The 19,454-nt window shown below is 45.3% G+C and overlaps 1 protein-coding gene across 2 annotated transcripts in view; it reads left to right on the top strand.

The window, feature by feature from the left end:
• AMOTL1 (angiomotin like 1) overlaps positions 1–19,454 on the top strand; it is a 156,814-nt gene that overhangs the window by 52,588 nt on the left and 84,772 nt on the right. Inside the window, exon 1 of one of the 2 annotated variants that reach the window (XM_041729971.1) lies at positions 2,928–3,264. The exons of the other annotated variant lie outside the window; for it this stretch is intronic. Coding sequence (XP_041585905.1) covers positions 3,216–3,264 — 49 coding nt within the window. The 5' untranslated portion in view covers positions 2,928–3,215. Of the gene's footprint in view, positions 1–2,927; positions 3,265–19,454 lie in introns of those variants that run through there. 2 annotated transcript variants of the gene reach the window in all.

A 19,454-nucleotide genomic window follows, 5' to 3' on the forward strand; every position in this document is an offset into this window, starting at 1 on the left:
GTGAGTAAAAGACAACTGGGTCACTTTAGAAAGAATGCTGACCTTTTGAGTGAGTATCTAGATTTAAAAAAACCACAGATGCTGATGGCGAACTACCTAATTGTTAGGAAAGCAGTGTTCAGGTTTCGTTGTAACCATTTTCAAAAAATTTTTTAAAGATTTTATTTATTTATTCATTTAAGAAAGAGAGAGAGAGAGAGAGAGAGAGAGAGAGAGAGAGAGCATGAGCAGGGGGGAGGGGCAGAGGGAGAGGACAAGTAGATTCCCCATTGAGGGGGGAGCCTGATGATGTGGGGCTCCATCTCAGGACCCCCGGATTGAGACCTGAACCAAAGGTAGACGCTTAACTGACTGAGCCACCTACGTGCCCCTGTTGTTGACATACCTTGTTTCTGTTTGGCCCCAACTACAGTTGGAATCTGCAACCAAATATACTGTAAAATGTTATTGATGACCTGCTGCTAGTCAAATGCAAAGTCTTTTTCTCAGGCCCTGGTTCCTGGATCGTAGGTTCAGATATATATTTTTTTCCAGATATATTTGATGTGGAAGATGATTCATTTTTCTATATTTGATGTGGTGATTATTAATAGTTGAGGAAATTAAGGCACATGGAGGGGAAAAATTAGCCACCATGTATTTGACCCTGGTATTGTTACTTAGTATCCAATTTGCAGAGCTCAGACTAGGTCCACCTGCTGGAGCCCATAATCAGGACCTACCACTTCATGGCAAGTTTAGGAATCCGTAGCCCTTGCTGGATGGACTGTCTCAAAACTTCCTCAGGCTTCCAGCCTTTAAACTTTTACACTCTTCTATTTCTCCAACTTTCCCTCTTCTTCCTCCTCCTTTCCCTATTGTTTGTTGTTGTTTTTGTTGTGGTGGTTTTGGTCCTGAGCATTCTCCAAGTAAACCGATCTTCATAGCTTCATTTCTACCTTTCCCTACACCTCTATTCTCCACTTCTCACCCCGGTTCTTGTTCCTTCTTTCCTTTTGCCCAGAGGGCAGTAAAGTCTTTCAACAACTTTCTCAAACCAGTTCCCCCTCTTCACTTGGCTTCTCCCAGCATTGGTCCAATGACCCATGCTTCCAGGAATGGTTGGTCCATTCTTCCTATGATCCAGAGTCAAAAGGTGGCATAACTTGATTACCTTGTTCTTCCTCCTCTCTAGTCACTGGAAAAAGTAAAATCTTGCCTCAAAGACTTGATACCTTCACTGTATGTGGTATCTTCGAAGATTTGGTATCTGCATGGTAGCTCGTTCTTCCTTTCCCATTGCCTTGGCCCCAACCTCACATGTCATTGCTTCCTGAGACAGTTTCCCACACTGGCTCCCTACCTCACAGGGGTATTGAAAGGTTGATTGAAATAATAATAGCAAGTATGCGTTCAGCATTTATAAGCATGGGTGCTAAGTATTTTATTTGTGACTTCATTCCATCCTTCAACCATCACTGTGGGATGGCTATTTCCATCACCTTGCAAATGAAACTGAAGTTTAGAAAAGTTGGGTAACTTGCCCAGGGTCATACAGTGAGTGAGTGGGTGAGTGGTCACTCAACTCCTACCTGTTTTGTTCCAGTGGATGCTTGTAACAATTACATTGTGCTGCCTCCTAGGATATAGTGTGTTATCTAGTGGGGGCAATTAATAAATGTTAGCTTCCTTCCTTATTTCTCTCCTTTTTTTTTTTTAATCCGTTACTTCTTTCCCACTCTAATTTCCTACAAATGCTACCTGCATCTGAGCCCCACCACCATTCAAGGCTCCCCTTTCTCCTGCCTGTAGTCAGTCCTTTATTCCATATTTTTCAGGCATCTCTAGTGGTTTCCTATTTTCTGGTTGCATAACTTGTCTGGGTTGACAAGTTATATGAACTAATTAAATGAATCCTAGAAAGGCTGGTTAGCTGCTGTTTCCTTTGTTTCTTTTATGTGCTATCAAGTACTGGGGTAGCTGACGTGAAATGGAGTAGGTATTCGGTAAATGATTGTTAAATTACTGCATTTGGGTTTTATCTTGGGAGCAGAGGTTACTGAGCCATCAGAGGAATCAGAATAGACTGGAATCAGGATGCACAACCCACCAGAAGTGACTGGAAGGGTACAACTGCTGGCAGACTAATTGGGTAATTACCACAGTCCAGGCAGGAATCCCAAAAGAAATCCTGGTCTGGTGAGAAGGGAAAGAGAGGCGAGGAGCACAAATAAGTGTGGTATGCGCCGACCCTCCTGTGGAGGTCTCTTTGGCAGCAACTGTTCTATTCCTGGGCCTCTCAACCTGGCGTGGCAGAGCAGGTCTCGGAGAGCGAGGGGAGAAACGTCGTGGCTGGGAGGTTCCAGGTCCCCGGACCGAGGCTCCAGGGGCCTGCCCAGGGTCGTTGAGCGAACCAGGATGGGTGAGTAGTGCTTCTTAACGGGGCCGGCAGAATCGGCAACATTTTTCCAGAGTCCCTTTCTGTGCTTCCACCAGGGCAGGTAACAGCCTGTGGGTTGTGACCACAGGGTATCCAGTTTTGCGGACACGTTTAGTACCCAAGGCGGTACGGTGTGTTTTGACCCTTCTGCTGCCAGCAGCCAGGCGCCCGCCCCGTGTGTCATAGACGCACCAGGGCCTGGAGGGTGCACAGAAGCGCGGCCACTTTTCACCTGGAAATTCCACTGAAGAAAAAAAAAATCCGGAATATAACCTAACCTGGATTTTGCGGGCAGACCGGGAAACCGGTGGGAAGGAAGAGCAAGTCGAAGGAGGGAGAAGTGTTGAGTCTGACGTTAACTAAGCCGAGGCAGGGACTAACCGGCCCCGCTGCCCCCTCCGGGAGGCTCCGGAGACACGTCAGCCGGCGACGGCCCGGCCCGGGAGGGGCGGGAGGGGCGGGAGGGGCGGCAGCGGCTGCGGGCGGGCTCTAGGGCCCAGCGGCCGGGCGCCGGGGCGGGGTGGGGTGTAGGGTTACAGGCTCCGGCCCGCGACCCTCCCCGGCGGCCCGGGGGCGCGGGGCGGGGGCGCGCGCGGCGGGGAGCGCGCGGGACGCTCTAGGACCCAGCGGCGGCCGGCGGCTCGGGCTGGAGGTGAAGCCCGGGCGCTTCTCCCCTTCCTGTGTGAACGCGGCTGACTGTCGGGCGCCGTTCCCCGCGCCGCCCCGCGCCATGCCCTGCGCGCTGCCCGGCGGCCGCCTGCCCCAGCCGCGCCCCTGAACGAGCCATGGTCTCCTCATGCGGAGGGCAAAGTTGCGCCGGGGAACTTGGGAGTCTGCGGTGAAAGGTAACCGGTCCCTGCCCCGGGTGCTCCGCGTGCCGCGGGTGCTCTGGGTGCTCCGGGTGCTCCGCGTGCCCCGGGTGCTCCGGGTGCTCTGGGTGCTCCGGGTGCCCCGGGTGCTCCGCGTGCTCCTCGTGCTCCGGGTGCTCCGCGTGCCCCGGGTGCTCCGCGTGCCCCGGGTACCTCGGGTGCCCCGCGTGCTCCGGGTGCCCCGGGTGCTCCGCGCGCGGGGAGGGTGCCTCCGAGCGCCGCTCCTCCACCCCTGGCCGCTCGGGCGCGGGGCTCCTCCTCGGGGCCCAGCGACTCGGGCAGCCAATTCGGCGCCGGCGGCCGGAGCGTCAGCCACCGCGGTCTTGCTCTTCTTTACCCAGATGGGGTTAAAAAAAAAAAAAAAAAAAAAAGCCGGAGCCTGTTTCCGCGCCGCCTCGCAGCCCCCGGGTGCCGCCCCGCGCCGTCCGCGCCCGGGAAGCTGCGCGGCGCCCCCGAGCTGGGCCCTGGGGTGCGCGCGCCCGACGCGGGGCCGGCCTCCCCGAGGGGCGCTGCCCTACGGCCGGCTCTGCGGGCGCGCCCGCGCGGGTCTCCCGGCTGCGGGGGAGGCGGCGGAAGCGGGGCCGGGGACTGTGCCCTCCGGCGAGACAAAGGCGCGCGCCCGGGCCCGCCCGACGGGATGCGGCGCCCCGGCCTGACCCTTCCTGCCCGCGGGGGCGCCTCGGCTCCGGCAGGGGCGGGGGCGGGGGTGGGGGCGCTGGCCGGGGGGTCGCGCTCCAGACCCGGGGCTCGGATCGCGGTAGCTGCTGCGCCTTTGTTCTCTGCAGACAAGTTTCTGGGACAGACACCGGGGAGTTAGACTTCATCTGCTCCCCCTTGATGTCAGCGCTGCCCTTACATAAAGACACTGGTTTCGGGGGGGATATTAAACTTTCCGAGTGGAACTGGTTTTTCTTGGAATGTGACATTTGCGGCGGGAGGGAGGTTGGCACGTTGGCGGGCGGCAGCCCAGCGGAGCCGGGGGCCCTGCGCGGGGGCAGGGGCCGGGACCCTTGGAACCGCCGGCGCCGCGCGCTCCCACCCGCGGGCCTCTGCCCCCTGCCCGCGCTCCCGGCGCGTCCCCGAGTGCCACCCTCCGGAGCCCGGGCTCAGGTCCCGGCTCCCACCCGCGGGCCTCTGCCCCCTGCCCGCGCTCCCGGCACGTCCCCGAGTGTCACCCTCCGGAGCCCGGGCTCAGGTCCCGGCTCCCACCCGCGGGCCTCTGCCCCCTGCCCGCGCTCCCGGCGCGTCCCCGAGTGTCACCCTCCGGAGCCCGGGCTCAGGTCCCGGCTCCCACCCGCGGGCCTCTGCCCCCTGCCCGCGCTCCCGGCGCGTCCCCGAGTGCCACCCTCCGGAGCCCGGGCTCAGGTCCCGGCTCCCACCCGCGGGCCTCTGCCCCCTGCCCGCGCTCCCGGCGCGTCCCCGAGTGTCACCCTCCGGAGCCCGGGCTCAGGTCCCGGCTCCCACCCGCGGGCCCCGCGCCGCGCCCCGCCCTGCTCCACTGGGGCGCCGGGGAGACTTTCCCTGCCCATTTTTGTTGGAGGGTTTTGCTATTTTGGCCTGGGTGTTGCTTTACTGTCTTCGAATGGCAGTGCCCTGGGGAATGCCCGGCTACTCTGTGGATCCCCCTCTGGGCGGGGGCTCGGGCAGAGGGTAGAGGGGCGCCCCGGTCCTGCGGCCTCCTAAGGCTCCGCAGGTGGGACCGAGAGCAGTTGGTCCACGGGGGCCCCCCAGCAGCTCGGCGGTGGTAACGTGGGGACATGGTTGCCCATTTCCTTCTTCCAAGCATCTTAGGGGACTCGAGTGTTTGTACTGCTTACGAAGCCCTCGAAGCCCTCGGTGGTAGCGTACTTAGGGGGTCCCGAGAGCCACTTACAACGCCGGAAGATGCTTTGGACTGCCCCAAACAGCAACGTTACTTGCCACAAGCGAGTCAAACCAGAATAGAGGGATATTAATAGCTACTATACCAAAAAACTTCCTTCCTTTTCGGGAAGTGGAAAGCCAAGGCTTGAAATGTTGAACAATTATGGCTCTCTGCAGGGCCTGTGGGTCCCTGCCAAACGGATTTAACGTTTCCCCTGGCTGCCCACCGCTGCTGGACCCCCACTGCTCCCGGACCCCAGTAGCTCTCTGTTGGTGTCAGACCCAGGACAAGGATTGGTTGGCTCTCTAGATTGCAAGTTCTTGAAGAATCTAGACCAATTTGAAATTTATCTCCCAGGACGGTGTTCTGAGGATTATAGTGCAGCTCGTATGAACATTCTTTATGGGAACTGTGTGGGAACAATACTTGAATACACTTTGAACTGTTTTGCAGAGGAGTAAAGGGTTGGAAACCACTGCTTTGGCCAGAATGAAAAGGAGGAAGATGTAAAGTAGAAGTTTTAGAGATGCCTCTAGTCTCCCTGATGGGGAGGTGTGGTTTTTGGATAGGTACAGGTTGACTTTTGTGACATACATTTTTCGAGATTGATAAGGGAACCCTGGTAAACTCTGCAAGTGGGTGGGAGGGAGAAAAGGTGCCGGCACTTAAAATCCACCCTCCCTCTTCTTTTTAAAATTCACAGAAGTCTTGGTCTTTTAGGTTCTGTGTGAATGGTGGAGGGTGAAGAATACTAATGCACTGAAGGGCATGTGGAGATCAAAGCATTTAAAAATACATCTTTTCATGGAAGCTAATGGAGGACTTTCAGTTTAAATGAGATTTAAAAGTGCTGTCCTTAAGAAAAGCACATGAATGCAGAAATGTGAGTAATTTTATGGGAAGGCATTCTGCTGTTTAGACATGAGAGCATCTGCCCTTGGCCAGTGAGCCTGGAGACTTCTGTGGGGTTTGTTTTGTTTTGTTGATGTCTACCCCGGTGGAGAAGAGCAGACCCAGGGCCTGGAGGAAAGATGGCCCAACTATTTGAAATTAGGAAGCAGCCCAGCTGGTGAGCGTTGCGTGGAAAGGTGCAGCCCCTAGGTACCCGTGTTGGTTTTCTTCATAGTCATTTGTGAAACCACTTTGAAAATGATAAAGCACTGTATAACGTGAGGCTCTTTAAAAAAAAAAAAAATAATGAATGACTTCCGAAACAAGGGATTGCTAGTGAAAACTGAAAAAATTGTAAAGATTTTCCAGGCCATTAAAATAAAAGGCAGTAACTTTGTAAGACCTGTTGGTAGCTCTGATCTGCAAAATTCTCCCAAAGTAGCATCCCACCCCCATGAAGCTAATCTGCGTTTCAAATGCATATGGAAGCTGCTCTGGTCAGGAAATCCTCTAGTGTTTTGAATAATTTTTCTTCTTCTATTTTTTTCATTAATTTTGGTTGGCTCTCCTATCCCAGAATTCACTAGGCCGTGGAATACTTGAAAAGCCAGGGGTAAGTTGGAGGTCAGCTAAGAGGACATATTTGATTATAAGGTTTGTTGGAAATTGTCTGAGGTTGTTGAGGTTTTTGTTTGTTTGCTTAGCAATTTTTTAAAAATTTTTATTTTGTTGGTTTGACTTTGTTTTGTTTTGGAAGAAAGGCAAAATTTAAATCTTGGCCATTGTGGGTAGGTCAGTACACTACTTTTGCTGAGGGAAGCCACGCCTGGGCTTGTGCGTTGGCACCACGCCGATTCTCTTAAATTGTGAGGCCCTTGGCCTCTGTTCTTGTGAAACAGGGTTTATTCATTCCAGGCACTTAGGATAGGACTCCTGGATTCCCAAAGGGACTCACACATCAGGCTTTTTTTTTTTTTTTTTTTTTTTCTTTTTCCATTTTTACGAGGGGGATGGGAAAGTAGCTCGAAGATGTTAGGAAATGTATCCCTGTTCAGACTCTGGAGAATTGGATTTCACGTTTTTAAAATAAAAATGAAGTCACATAGGCCTACTCTGTGCCTTTAAATCTGTGTTTGGGGTCTTACTGACCAGAAGTGCAGCCATATATGCCTCTGCTTTGTTCATTTTGCTTTGCTTTTAAGCAAAATGCCTATAGTTCACTTTTTAAAAAAAACTTTTTATTTTGAAATGATTATATAGCTTTATGGAAAATTGCAAAAATAGTAGAGAGGTCGTGTGTACTCTTCACCCATTTTCCCCCATTGGTAACATCTTACATAACCAAAGTACAGTAGAACCAGGAAATTGACATCGGTGCAGTCCATAGAGCATAGTCAGATTTCACTTGTTTTACATGCTCACTTGTGTTTGTGTATATATACTTCTTTGCAATTTTTTCCACTCTTGAAGATTCTAGTAACCACTATCAAAGTCAAGATACAGAACTATTCCATTAGCTCAAGGATGTCCCTTGTGCACCCGGTCATAGTCAAGCTACTCACCTCTCCTGCACCCAGCTGCAGTTACCCCTAGGAAGCACTAATCCCCACTCCCTCTCTATCATTTTGAGAATGTTACAGAAATCAAATCAGTGGTATGTGACCTTTTGAGATTAGCTTTTTCACTCAGCATGATTCCCTTGAGATCCACCCAGTATTATAGTATCAATAGTCTGGGTTTTTTTAAATTACTGAGTAGTATTCCCTGGTATGGATATACCACAGCTTGTTTAACCATTCACCTACTGAAGAATATTTGGGCTGTTTCCAGTTTTGAGCTCTTAGAATTAAAGTTGCTGTGAACCTTTGTGCACGGGGTTTTGTACAGACATGTTTTCATTTCTCTGGGGTAAATGCCCAGGAGTGGGATTTCTGGATTTTGGATGGTAGGTGTATGTTTTGTTTTTTAAGACATTGCCAAACTGTGTTCGGGAGTGGCTGTACGATTTTACATTCCCACCAGCCATGTATGAGAGAGCTGACTTTTCTCTGCATCCTCACCTGCATTTGTTTATTATTTTAGCTGTCCCAACAATTGTTCTAGTCTCAGCCTTGTTTTAATTTGCATGCCCTAATGGCTAATCATGTTGAGCATCTTTTCATATGTTTGCCATCTGTATGTCCTCTCTGGTGAAATGTCTGCTCATGTCCTGCTCATATTCCAATTGGACTGGGGTGGTTTTTTTTGTTTTGTTTGTTTTGTTTTGTTTTGTTTACTATTGAGCTTTGAGAATTCTTCACATACTCTCAATGAGTCCTTTGTCAGATATATGGCTTGCATATATTTTCTTCCAGTATGTAGTTTGCCTTTTTATCTTTTTAACCAGATCTTTTTCTGCTTTTTAACCAGATCTTTTAATCTTTTGCAAAATTAAAACGTTCTTAATTTTGATGAAGTCCAGTTTATTGATTTTTTTTTTTTCCATTTTATGGATTGTTCTTTTGGTGTCATATCTAAGAATGCTTTGCCTGGGCCTATATCCCAAAGATTTTCTCCTGGGTTTCCTTTTAAAAGTTTCATAGTTTTACATTTAAAAAAAAAATGATTTCTTTCTTTTAGAGTGAGTGTGGCTGGGAGGGGCAGAAGGAGAGGGAAACTTAAGCAGAATCTGTGCTGATTGAGGAGCCCGATGTGGAGCTCCATCTCATGACCCTGAGATCACCACCTGACCTGAAACCAAGAGTTGGACACTCAATCAGCTGAGCCACCCAAGGCGCCCCCATAGTTTCACATTTTATGTGCAAATTGTAGTTCACTTTAATCCTCTTTTAAGAATTTGTATGTCTGGCTTCTGATCTTAAAAACCATCTCTTAGGTGTGTATTATATATTTAGTGCTCTAGAAGCAGCACATAGTTGAATCAGGCATGTTCCCATCCTTGAGAGCTCACCTCTCAGTGCGGTCATTGTGTGGGCATTTCTGTGTTAAGTATGGTAAAAGAGACAAACATGATGCACTGTGGGAGCACTGAGCGGAGAGGGCTTGCTTTGATGAAGGGAGTCAAGGCTTCCCTGGGCATGTTGCCCACGCATGGTGGGAAGAAAAATCAATTCTTGCCTTTGATCCAGTTTTTGGATATCTGTATTGCCATCTTCGATGTGGGTTATCCTGATTCTTTTTTTTTTTTTTTTTAAGATTTATTTATTTATTTATGATAGACACACACACACACACAGAGAGAGAGAGAGAGGCAGAGACACAGGTAGAGGGAGAAGCAGGCTCCATGTCAGGAGCCCGACACGGGACTTGATCCCGGGACTCCGGGACCGCACCCTGGGCCAAAGGCAGGCGCCAAACCGCTGAGCCACCCAGGGATCCCCTGGGTTATCCTGATTCTTAAGCATGTGCTGAAAGACTTGGGATAAACTGAGTGTGGTTGAGGGCTTTTTTTGAAGGGGACATGGCATAATAGCTTAAGAAAATATTAAGACTGCAGTCCTTGAAAGTCAATAACATAAAGAGTCTGAACCACATTAGATAGCTTTAAAATAAGAACGGGTGTTAAAGTGAAAAAGGAGGTGATATTCTGTAGACCTGTTTTGCTTCCTGGCCTCAGGGAACCTGACGTGCTGAAGCCTCACGGATGAGATGGAGACAGTAATAGTTCTTACCTCTTGGAGTTGCATGAGGGTGAAAAGGAGCAGTGCATATATGCAGTGCTGGACTCATTGAAAGCCCTCAGTGAATATCTACTCCTATTATTATTACTAGTAATAGTATTATTAGTATTAGTATTATACAGAGAGACCAATGGTTTTAGAATGTTATGTGTAGTCTCACGTATGTCCTCTCTCTGAGAAACTGGAATCCCAGTTCTTACTTATAGAAACTTCGCTTTTCACAGTTGGGAACACTGTTTTCGTTTACCAAATAGTATTGATGAGGTGAGAAATTAGGAGGCTCCATTCACAAGCTAGCACTGGCTATGAAGTACACCTTTTTCTCACCTATCAACCAAGATTTTCTGAATAAAGAACAGTTTCCTCTCTGCCCCAGCCACAGGAGGTGGCAGGAGGTCAGTGTGCTCTCAGATCTAGTTCAGACTGGGCAGTGCTTGTGACCTCAGGTACAGTAAGTCAGGTCTGATGTCACCAGGATGTGTCCCACACTTCACAGTCGGCAGCTCCCTTTCCTTTGCCTTGATGACCACATTGTTTGTTTCCCAAAGGAAGTAGAATGGACCTTAGATGTACTGCTCCAGAGCAGTGGTTCTCAAATGTGGGTGGGCATTGGAATCACCAAAAGGGTGATTTACCATGTTTTAACAAAGACTGCGAGCCCCATCCCCCCAAGTTTTGTTTCAGTTAGCTTTTAGAGGGGCCTGAGAATTTGCATTTCTAACAAGTTTTCAAATGATGCTGGCTGGCCCTGCTGGTCTGGGGATTGCACTTTGAGAACCACTATTTGAGAGCAAAGTCTGCCTTTAATCGGACCTAGACTGAGGTGCTTAACTCTTTGGAACTGAATGTATTTATGTTTAAATGAGGGAGATTGAAAAAGATTGATTTCTCAGGTTACTTGTTAATCTGTGTAACTCCGTGCTCTGCTCTGATCATCCTTCTGTGCCTTCCCCCTTGCCAACCTTGACTTTTCCTTCTCACAGTTGTCTTTTGTCATTCCATGGAAGATAGGCCAAGTTGTGTGTGGTTACTATATACAAGCCATGTTGCCTTGGCTAAGTCACTTACCCTCTGTAAAATAAATAGGTTGACTCCATACTTGAGTTGTAAGGTTATTGTGAGGCCTCATTGAGATAATGCACAAGAAGAAACTACATACGAGGTAAAGCATGGTGCAAAATTTATTATTTTGAGCATCCCTGATTACCCTTTAGAATGGTATCCTTGGGCCTGAGGATGGACTTCTCCTGATGTTGAATCGTACAGCTGCTGGGCGCTTAAAAGGATTACATGAAGTTTGCAGGGGAAGGATCCCACATGGGGAAGGACCCCACATGGATGAATGGTCAGGCTAGGGTCTCCGAGGGCCTTCAAAACTGAGATGATTTGAAGGCACATTGATGTGTAAATGTGGTAATGACCAAAGAAGGGTTTGGTGCTGAGAATGAGCTTGAACAGATGCTAGACTGTTAAGAGTCTGCTTCCTCACAGTTGAGAACTATGATTCCATGACATTTTTTTTTCTGACAGATTTGGAAGATGTGATCTGGCCCCCATCTGTTTTTATTTTGAGTTCTTGATCTACACTGGCCACAGTGACCACTAGCCACATGTGGCTATCTAAGTTAACCAAAGGCAAATAAACTGAAAATTCAGGGCCTTGGTCATATGAGCCGCAATTCAAATGCCTAATAACCATTTCCATTAGCGCACCTGCCTTTGTCAACGCAAGGCAGGAGGTAGGCCTTGGGTCCACCGGCCAGTGTCCGGACTTGCTCAGATTCTGGTCCACACTGCATCATCCTGACAGTTGCCCCCTTTGAAAGTGTTCTGAAAGCTGTAAGGTTCTTTACCCTTCTCCCCATCCAGGTCCCTGCATTGACTTCTGAGATACTTCTTGCATACTCTACCTTCCTTTGCATGTGTACACATCAGGTGGTTAGGCGCTCATTACCTGGCCCTGGAACTCACGCTAGCCATACAACAGGTCTTCCCACTTCTGTTCTTTTGCACCTCTTTCTGATCTGCTCTGTCCTTCCTTCTTTTCCTCCGCCCTTCTCAGAAAAGGCAGAGAAAGACAAGGATGATAGATATCTTGTCTTCCAGGCTCTCTTTGCTTTCCTGCATCAGATGGGGCTTTGCATGCGCCCTGTGGCCCTGAGCCAGGAAGGAAGGAGGCACCTCACAGCCTGCTGCTTCTCAGCTGCGAGGGCAGCTCTGGTTAGTGTGACCTAGGAATGTGACCCCCGAAGGCAGGTGTGAGGCAGACCTTGTCCTTCCTGACATTAACTGTACTTCTGAAGGACTCTGAGAACCAAATGTCTTAAGAGGAAGCCACGTATGTCTAGGGGGTTGGGGGGAAAGGGGTAAATATGAGATTCTCTGGCAAGGGACAGTTTCCTAAGGAACCAGTCTCTTAAATACCACCGCAGTGAGTTTGATTCCTCATCCTGGTTAAAGCTTATCAATGCAGCAGTGAAATCAATGGTCACATTGATGACCTTTGTATTAGATTCAGACCTGAGATTCACATCTCCAGAAATGTTCATTATGGAATATTCACTGTGGAAGAAGAAGAGAGGTTCCCCCCTCCCCCCACTTTAAAGTTAAGTGGGAAAGTTTGAAAGATACAAGGGCAGATAAGATGGCCTGTCTGGGATCTTTTTTGAGCAATGGGGGATAAAAGAAGAGGAGAAATAGAAAAAGTGGCTAGGAAGCCTGCTTTTCCAGAATTAGGGAAACTCAGATACAATACATAGGGGATAGCATTAAATTCACTGCAGAACACATGTAACACCAGTTTAGTTCATGTATCTAAAAGAGTGAAAGAAAATGTCTTCTGAAATCAAAATAGCTTAAATGAAGACACGTGGGAAAGTAATCAGCATCACAAAACCATTTACACAAACCTTAAATATAATGGGGCTGTCAGTGGTTTGCAAAATATAATGGGGCTGCTGGAGGTTTGCAAAAGGACATAGTCCTGGCTGACCTACCTTCCTGTGGTTGTGACTCGCCTGATCACAAATGAGTAGTCGTGGTGTGAAAAGTGGGGAGTACGTTGACTTTAGCTGACTTTGAGATTTGATCCTGTAAAATATCCATCCAAAAAAAAAAATAAGAATGTAAGATCTAAAAATGTCTACTCTGAGATATGGATTATCTTAGTCCTGAGTTCAGAAATAACATTTCCTGAAATTCTGAAGTTTCTTACCTTCAGCTTTCTCCAAAGTAAATCCTAGGAATTTGGAGAATAAATTGAAATGAATACAAATACTTCTATTTTAATGGCAGTTATTAAGTGACTAAGATCACTTTATTAGTTTAGGAACATAAAATGTGTTATGTGTAATTAAACTTGCTCATAAAGTGAACAGATTTTGTGGTATTAAATTTAGTAGTTAGTAATCAAAAATATTCTAATTGAAATTTACTTTGAAATATTTTCATCTTCTCTTAAGGAAGGAACATGTTGAACGTTAGGAAGCATGAAATTTCTCCTTTTTTGGACAGACTATAAATTAGGCAATAATTGGGATCACTGCTCAGTGAATATCTGTTGAACAAGGAACTCTGGACTGTACAAGTCAATACTAAGGTGGAGGATTTGATGGGGATACAAGAATAGGATACAGTCCTCCATCTGACATTGGAGGCTCTGTCATGTGCCTGGAATTGGATTAGACATGGGATATATGTCCTTCGCTCCATGGAATTTGTATTTTAAAAGGGATGTAATGGGATAAGTCACTAGAAAACAAAAGATAAAAATGAACTGGGTTTATTCTGCTCTGAGAAGAGGATAGGAAACAATTTATAACTGCCTTTCTAGTATTTTATCTTCCCTGTGAACTGATTAAGAGGGAATGGGTTTCAGTTACAGATATCATGACTTCTAGAAGCGGAAGAGTTCCGTGCCAAGGAGCTTGGGAGGAAATGGATGTTGTAGATACAACTGAGGCATTACTAGAAATGGTGGGGGTGTCTCCTTCTAGAAATCTCTTTAAATTGAGTGAGTATGATTAATGTCCTCTGTGAATGTGGGAGGTGGGTGGCTAGTTTTGATGTGTTCATCTGTGGAGCTTTTGAGGAACTTGAGGAAGCTTGTGTGGCTGGAATAGTGAGTGATGTGCACAGATCAGATTTAGTAGGTTCTCTCGGATGAGGGCAGGGAGCCCTTGGAAAGCCACCAGGTGGGGTTGTGTCAGGCATGTTCTATGGCAACAGCACAGATTGTATCTACATTTGCCTTTCAGTTTCCTCTTGGATTGAGTGAGTTGTACAATCTGGGAAGAACAGTGGAAAACTAGCGCTAATTATGCATCATGATTTGTTGTAAAGTCTGCCTTATTTAATCATGAAGAAAAAGCATTTAGGAATCTATGACACGTTGTTTACTCTTTCAGTTTAATAAGTTAAAAAAAACAAAAACAAAACAGTCCCAGACTCTTAATTCTGTTCATCCTGCAACTTTACTGAATTCACTCACCAGTAATAATAGTTTTTTTGGTACCATCTTTAGGGTTTTCTCTACTTAGTATCATCTGCACACAGTAATAGTTTTACTTCTTACTTACTCATTTGATTGCCTTTTATTTCTTTTTCTTATCTGATTGCTGCAGCTAGGACTTCCAATGCCATATTTAATAAAAGTGGTAAGAGATGACATCCTTGTCATCTTAGAGGGAAAGCTCTGTTTTTTAACATTGAGTATGATGGTGTTTATCAATAACTATACATCTCCAAAAAAATACGTAACTATATCTCTCTATTAAACAAAGCTGAAAGCTCATCAGTGCAGCAGTGAAATCAGTGGTCACATCGATGACCTTTGTATTAGATTCAGACCTGAGATTCACAATCTCCAGAAATGTTCATTATGGAATATTCACTGTGGAAGAAGAAGAGAGAGTTTTTTTTGTTTTTTTACTTTGTATTTGTAATGCTTAGGGAAGAGGACAAATTCTCCTCCTTCCCCCCACACCTCCCAGTAACTATTCTATTGGCCTTCTGTCTGAAGAGGAGCTTCCAGCTGGGCATGTTTAAGTTAGAGCCTGGTTCCTGATACCTTCTCCAGGTCCACCTAGGTGACAGACAAGGTAGGAATACTGAAGAGCCTTTGGATGACACCATGTATTCTTTTGGTCTCTTGATAGTAGAACTGCACCATTAAGTTTATTTTCAGAGAAATTGTATATTGTAAGACCTCTCCACCCAAGTGCTTGGAAAATTGGAAATGTAATTTTCATCTTGTTTGTCAGTTTCCTGAGCAGTCTGACCTAAACAAAACTTTAAATGTGTTCGTCTTTGATCTGCTCTAGCATCGTGCTGTTTTGAAAAAGCTCCCTCATTTGATCATTTCTTGAAAGCGGATTTTATAGCACTGATTCCTGTTCCATTCCCCATTCTCATACAAAGAAGCTAAAATGCACTGAGCACTTACCATGTGCTAGAACACTGTTCATAGCCCTTTACATGCACTGTCTTATTCAATCTTCATGATGGCCCTATGTAGTAGGTCCAATGACTAGTAGGTCCAAATACTGTCTCCATTTCCTGATAAGCTAATGAGCGTCAAGAAGTTAACTCATTTGCTCAGCATGGAGGTAATAAATCGTAGCATCTGGATTCTTACACTGCTTAAGAAACAGATTTGCCAAGACAAAATGAGAAAAATTGGTTCCCTTTTTCTTTTCTTTCCATTTGGTGACTGTTTTTTCCTCTGTGTCTGTTATTCTTTAAATCTTTTAATACTCTGGTAATTCTGATTTCTTGGTGTATTGGGTATTTGGTAGTTGTTTTCTTAAAAAGGAAATAAATAAAGGGAGCCTGTCATTTAAAAAAAAAAATCAGTGGCCACTATTTGTTGCCAGTGCTAAAACTCAAACTTTCAAGTGAAAACTAGAATTTTGGAGAATATGGATTTGGCACTCTGAGCTTGATAGCTTCCTAATACACAGAAGACTTTTCTGATGATCTCAGTCCATGGTATATGATTTTGTTGATGTTACATACTTGAAATATTTCCTTGTATGGAAGATTTGCATGGTTCAGTGAACGATTGTTTTTCCAAGTGACCAATGTATGAAATTATGAAATCATGGGTAAAGAAAGCTCCCTCCAAAGTGAAAGATGGACCAATGGATTTAGAGGATTATCCAAGACAAGGTCACTGGTACAGTTTTATATTTCACATTGCAACCACCTTTAAGAAATTAGCACTTGCTGAGTTTTGGTATTATTTCAAAGAGTAGTCACAGTCATCTAGAAAGGCTATCATAATACTCCTCTTTTTTCCGATTACGTATTTGAATGAGGCCAGATTTCCTTCATCTGCTTCAGCTCAAAATCACATAGCAATAGATTGAAGCAGAAGCAGATATGAGACTCTAGCAGTCTATTAAGCCTGACATTAAAGAAGTTTGCAAAAATTATAACATAATAGTGTTTTGACTGCTTTTTGTTTTAGAAATGACTTGGGTTTTTTTTTTTTATTTTTTTATTTTTTTATTTTTTATTTTTTATCAGACAAACTAGATTTTATTTATTTTTTTTAAAGATTTTATTTATTTATTTTTTCTTTTTTTTTAATTAATTTTTATTGGTGTTCAATTTACCAACATACAGAAAAACACCCAGTGCTCATCCCGTCAAGTGTCCGCCTCAGTGCCCGTCACCCATTCCCCTCCAACACCCGCCCTCCTCCCCTTCCACCACCCCTAGTTCGTTTCCCAGAGTTAGGAGTCTTTATGTTCTGTCTCCCTTCCTGATATTTCCCAACATTTCTTTTCTCTTCCTTTATATTCCCTTTCACTATTATTCATATTCCCCAAATGAATGAGAACATACACTGTTTGTCCTTCTCCGATTGACTTATTTCACTCAGCATAATACCCTCCAGTTCCATCCACGTTGAAGCAAATGGTGGGTATTTGTCATTTCTAATGGCTGAGGAATATTCCATTGTATACAGTGACCACATCTTCTTTATCCATTCATCTGTTGATGGACACCGAGGCTCCTTCCACAGTTTGGCTATTGTGGCCATTGCTGCTAGAAACATCGGGGTGCAGGTGTCCCCGGCCTTTCACTGCATCTGCATCTTTGGGGTAAATCCCCAACAGTGCAACTGCTGGGTCGTAGGGCAGGTCTATTTTTAACTCTTTGAGGAGCCTCCACCCAGTTTTCCAGAGTGGCTGCACCAGTTCACATTCCCACCAACAGTGTAAGAGGGTTCCCCTTTCTCCACATCCTCTCCAACATTTGTGGTTTCCTGCCTTGTTAATTTTCCCCATTCTCACTGGTGTGAGGTGGTATCTCATTGTGGTTTTGATTTGTATTTCCCTGATGGCAAGTGATGCAGAGCATTTTCTCATGTGCATGTTGGCCATGTCCATGTCTTCCTCTGTGAGATTCCTCTTCATGTCTTTTGCCCATTTCATGATTGGATTGTTTGTTTCTTTGGTGTTGAGTTTAAGAAGTTCTTTATAGATTTTGGAAACTAGCCCTTTATCTGATATGTCATTTGCAAATATCTTCTCCCATTCTGTAGGTTGTCTTTTAGTTTTGTTGACTGTATCCTTTGCTGTGCAAAAGCTTCTTATCTTGATGAAGTCCCAATAGTTCATTTTTGCTTTTGTTTCTTTTGCCTTTGTGGATGTATCTTGCAAGAAGTTACTGTGGCCGAGTTCAAAGAGGGTGTTGCCTGTGTTCTCTTCTATGATTTTGATGGACTCTTGTCTCACATTTAGATCTCTCATCCATTTTGAGTTTATCTTTGTGTATGGTGAAAGAGAGTGGTCCAGTTTCATTCTTCTGCATGTGGATGTCCAATTTTCCCAGCACCATTTATTGAAGAGACTGTCTTTCTTCCAATGGGTAGTCTTTCCTCCTTTATCGAATATTAGATGACCATACATTTCAGGGTCCACTTCTGGGTTCTCTATTCTGTTCCATTGATCCATGTGTCTGTTTTTGTGCCAGTACCACACTGTCTTGATGACCACAGCTTTGTAGTACAACCTGAAATCTGGCATTGTGATGCCCCCAGATACGGTTTTTTTTAAAATTCCCCTGGCTATTCGGGGTCTTTTCTGATTCCACACAAATCTTAAAATAATTTGTTCTAACTCTCTGAAGAAAGTCCATGGTATTTTGATAGGGATTGCATTAAACGTGTAAATTGCCCTGGGTAACATTGACATTTTTACAATATTAATTCTGCCAATCCATGAGCATGGAATATTTTTCCATCTCTTTGTGTCTTCCTCAATTTCTTTCAGAAGTGTTCTATAGTTTTTAGGGTATAGATCTTTTACCTCTTTGGTTAGGTTTATTCCTAGGTATCTTATGCTTTTGGGTGCAATTGTAAATGGGATTGACTCCTTAATTTCTCTTTCTTCAGTCTCATTGTTAGTGTATAGAAATGCCATTGATTTCTGGGCATTGATTTTGTATCCTGCCACGCTACCAAATTGCTGTATGAGTTCTAGCAATCTTGGGGTGGAGGCTTTTGGGTTTTCTATGTAGAGTATCATGTCATCGGCGAAGAGGGAGAGTTTGACTTCTTCTTTGCCAATTTGAATGCCTTTAATGTCTTTTTGTTGTCTGATTGCTGAGGCGAGGACTTCCAGAACTATGTTGAACAGCAGTGGTGCGAGTGGACATCCCTGTCTTGTTCCTGATCTTAGGGGAAAGGCTCCCAGTGCTTCCCCATTGAGAATGATATTTGTTGTGGGCTTTTCGTAAATGGCTTTTAAGATGTCGAGGAAAGTTCCCTCTATCCCAACACTCTGAAGGGTTTTGATCAGGAATGGATGCTGTATTTTGTCAAATGCTTTCTCTGCATCTAATGAGAGTATCATATGGTTCTTGGTTTTTCTCTTGCTGATATGATGAATCACATTGATGGTTTTACGAGTGTTGAACCAGCCTTGTGTCCCAGGGATAAATCCTACTTGGTCATGGTGAATATTTTTCTTAATGTGTTGTTGGATCCTATTGGCTAGTATCTTGTTGAGAATTTTTGCATCCATGTTCATCAGGGATATTGGTCTGTAATTCTCCTTTTTGGTGGGGTCTTTGGTTTCAGAATTAAGGTGATGCTGGCCTCATAGAACGAATTTGGAAGTACTCCATCTCTTTCTATCTTTCCAAACAGCTTTAGTAGAATAGGTATGATTTCTTCCTTAAATGTTTGATAGAATTCCCCTGGGAAGCCATCTGGCCCTGGACTCTTGTGTCTTGGGAGGTTTTTGATGACTGCTTCAATTTCCTCCCTGGTTATTGGCCTGTTCAGGTTTTCTATTTCTTCCTGCTCCAGTTTTGGTAGTTTGTGGCTTTCCAGGAATGCGTCCATTTCTTCTAGATTTCCTAATTTATTGGCGTACAGCTGTTCATAATATGTTTTTAAAATCGTTTGTATTTCCTTGGTGTTGGTAGTGATCTCTCCTTTCTCATTCATGATTTTATTAATTTGAGTCTTCTCTCTCTTCTTTTTAATAAGGTTGGCTAATGGTTTATCTATCTTATTAATTCTTTTAAAGAACCAACTCCTGGTTCTGTTGATCTGTTCCACAGTTCTTTTGGTCTCGATATCATTGAGTTCTGCTCGAATTTTAATTAACTGTCTTCTTCTGCTGGGGGTGGGGTCTATTTGTTGCTTTTTCTCTAGTTCCTTTATGTGTAAGGTGAGCTTTTGAATTTGAGATCTTTCCAGTTTTTGAATGGAT

Source organism: Vulpes lagopus, chromosome 15 (assembly GCF_018345385.1).
Source record: "Vulpes lagopus strain Blue_001 chromosome 15, ASM1834538v1, whole genome shotgun sequence".
Taxonomy (NCBI): domain Eukaryota; kingdom Metazoa; phylum Chordata; class Mammalia; order Carnivora; family Canidae; genus Vulpes; species Vulpes lagopus.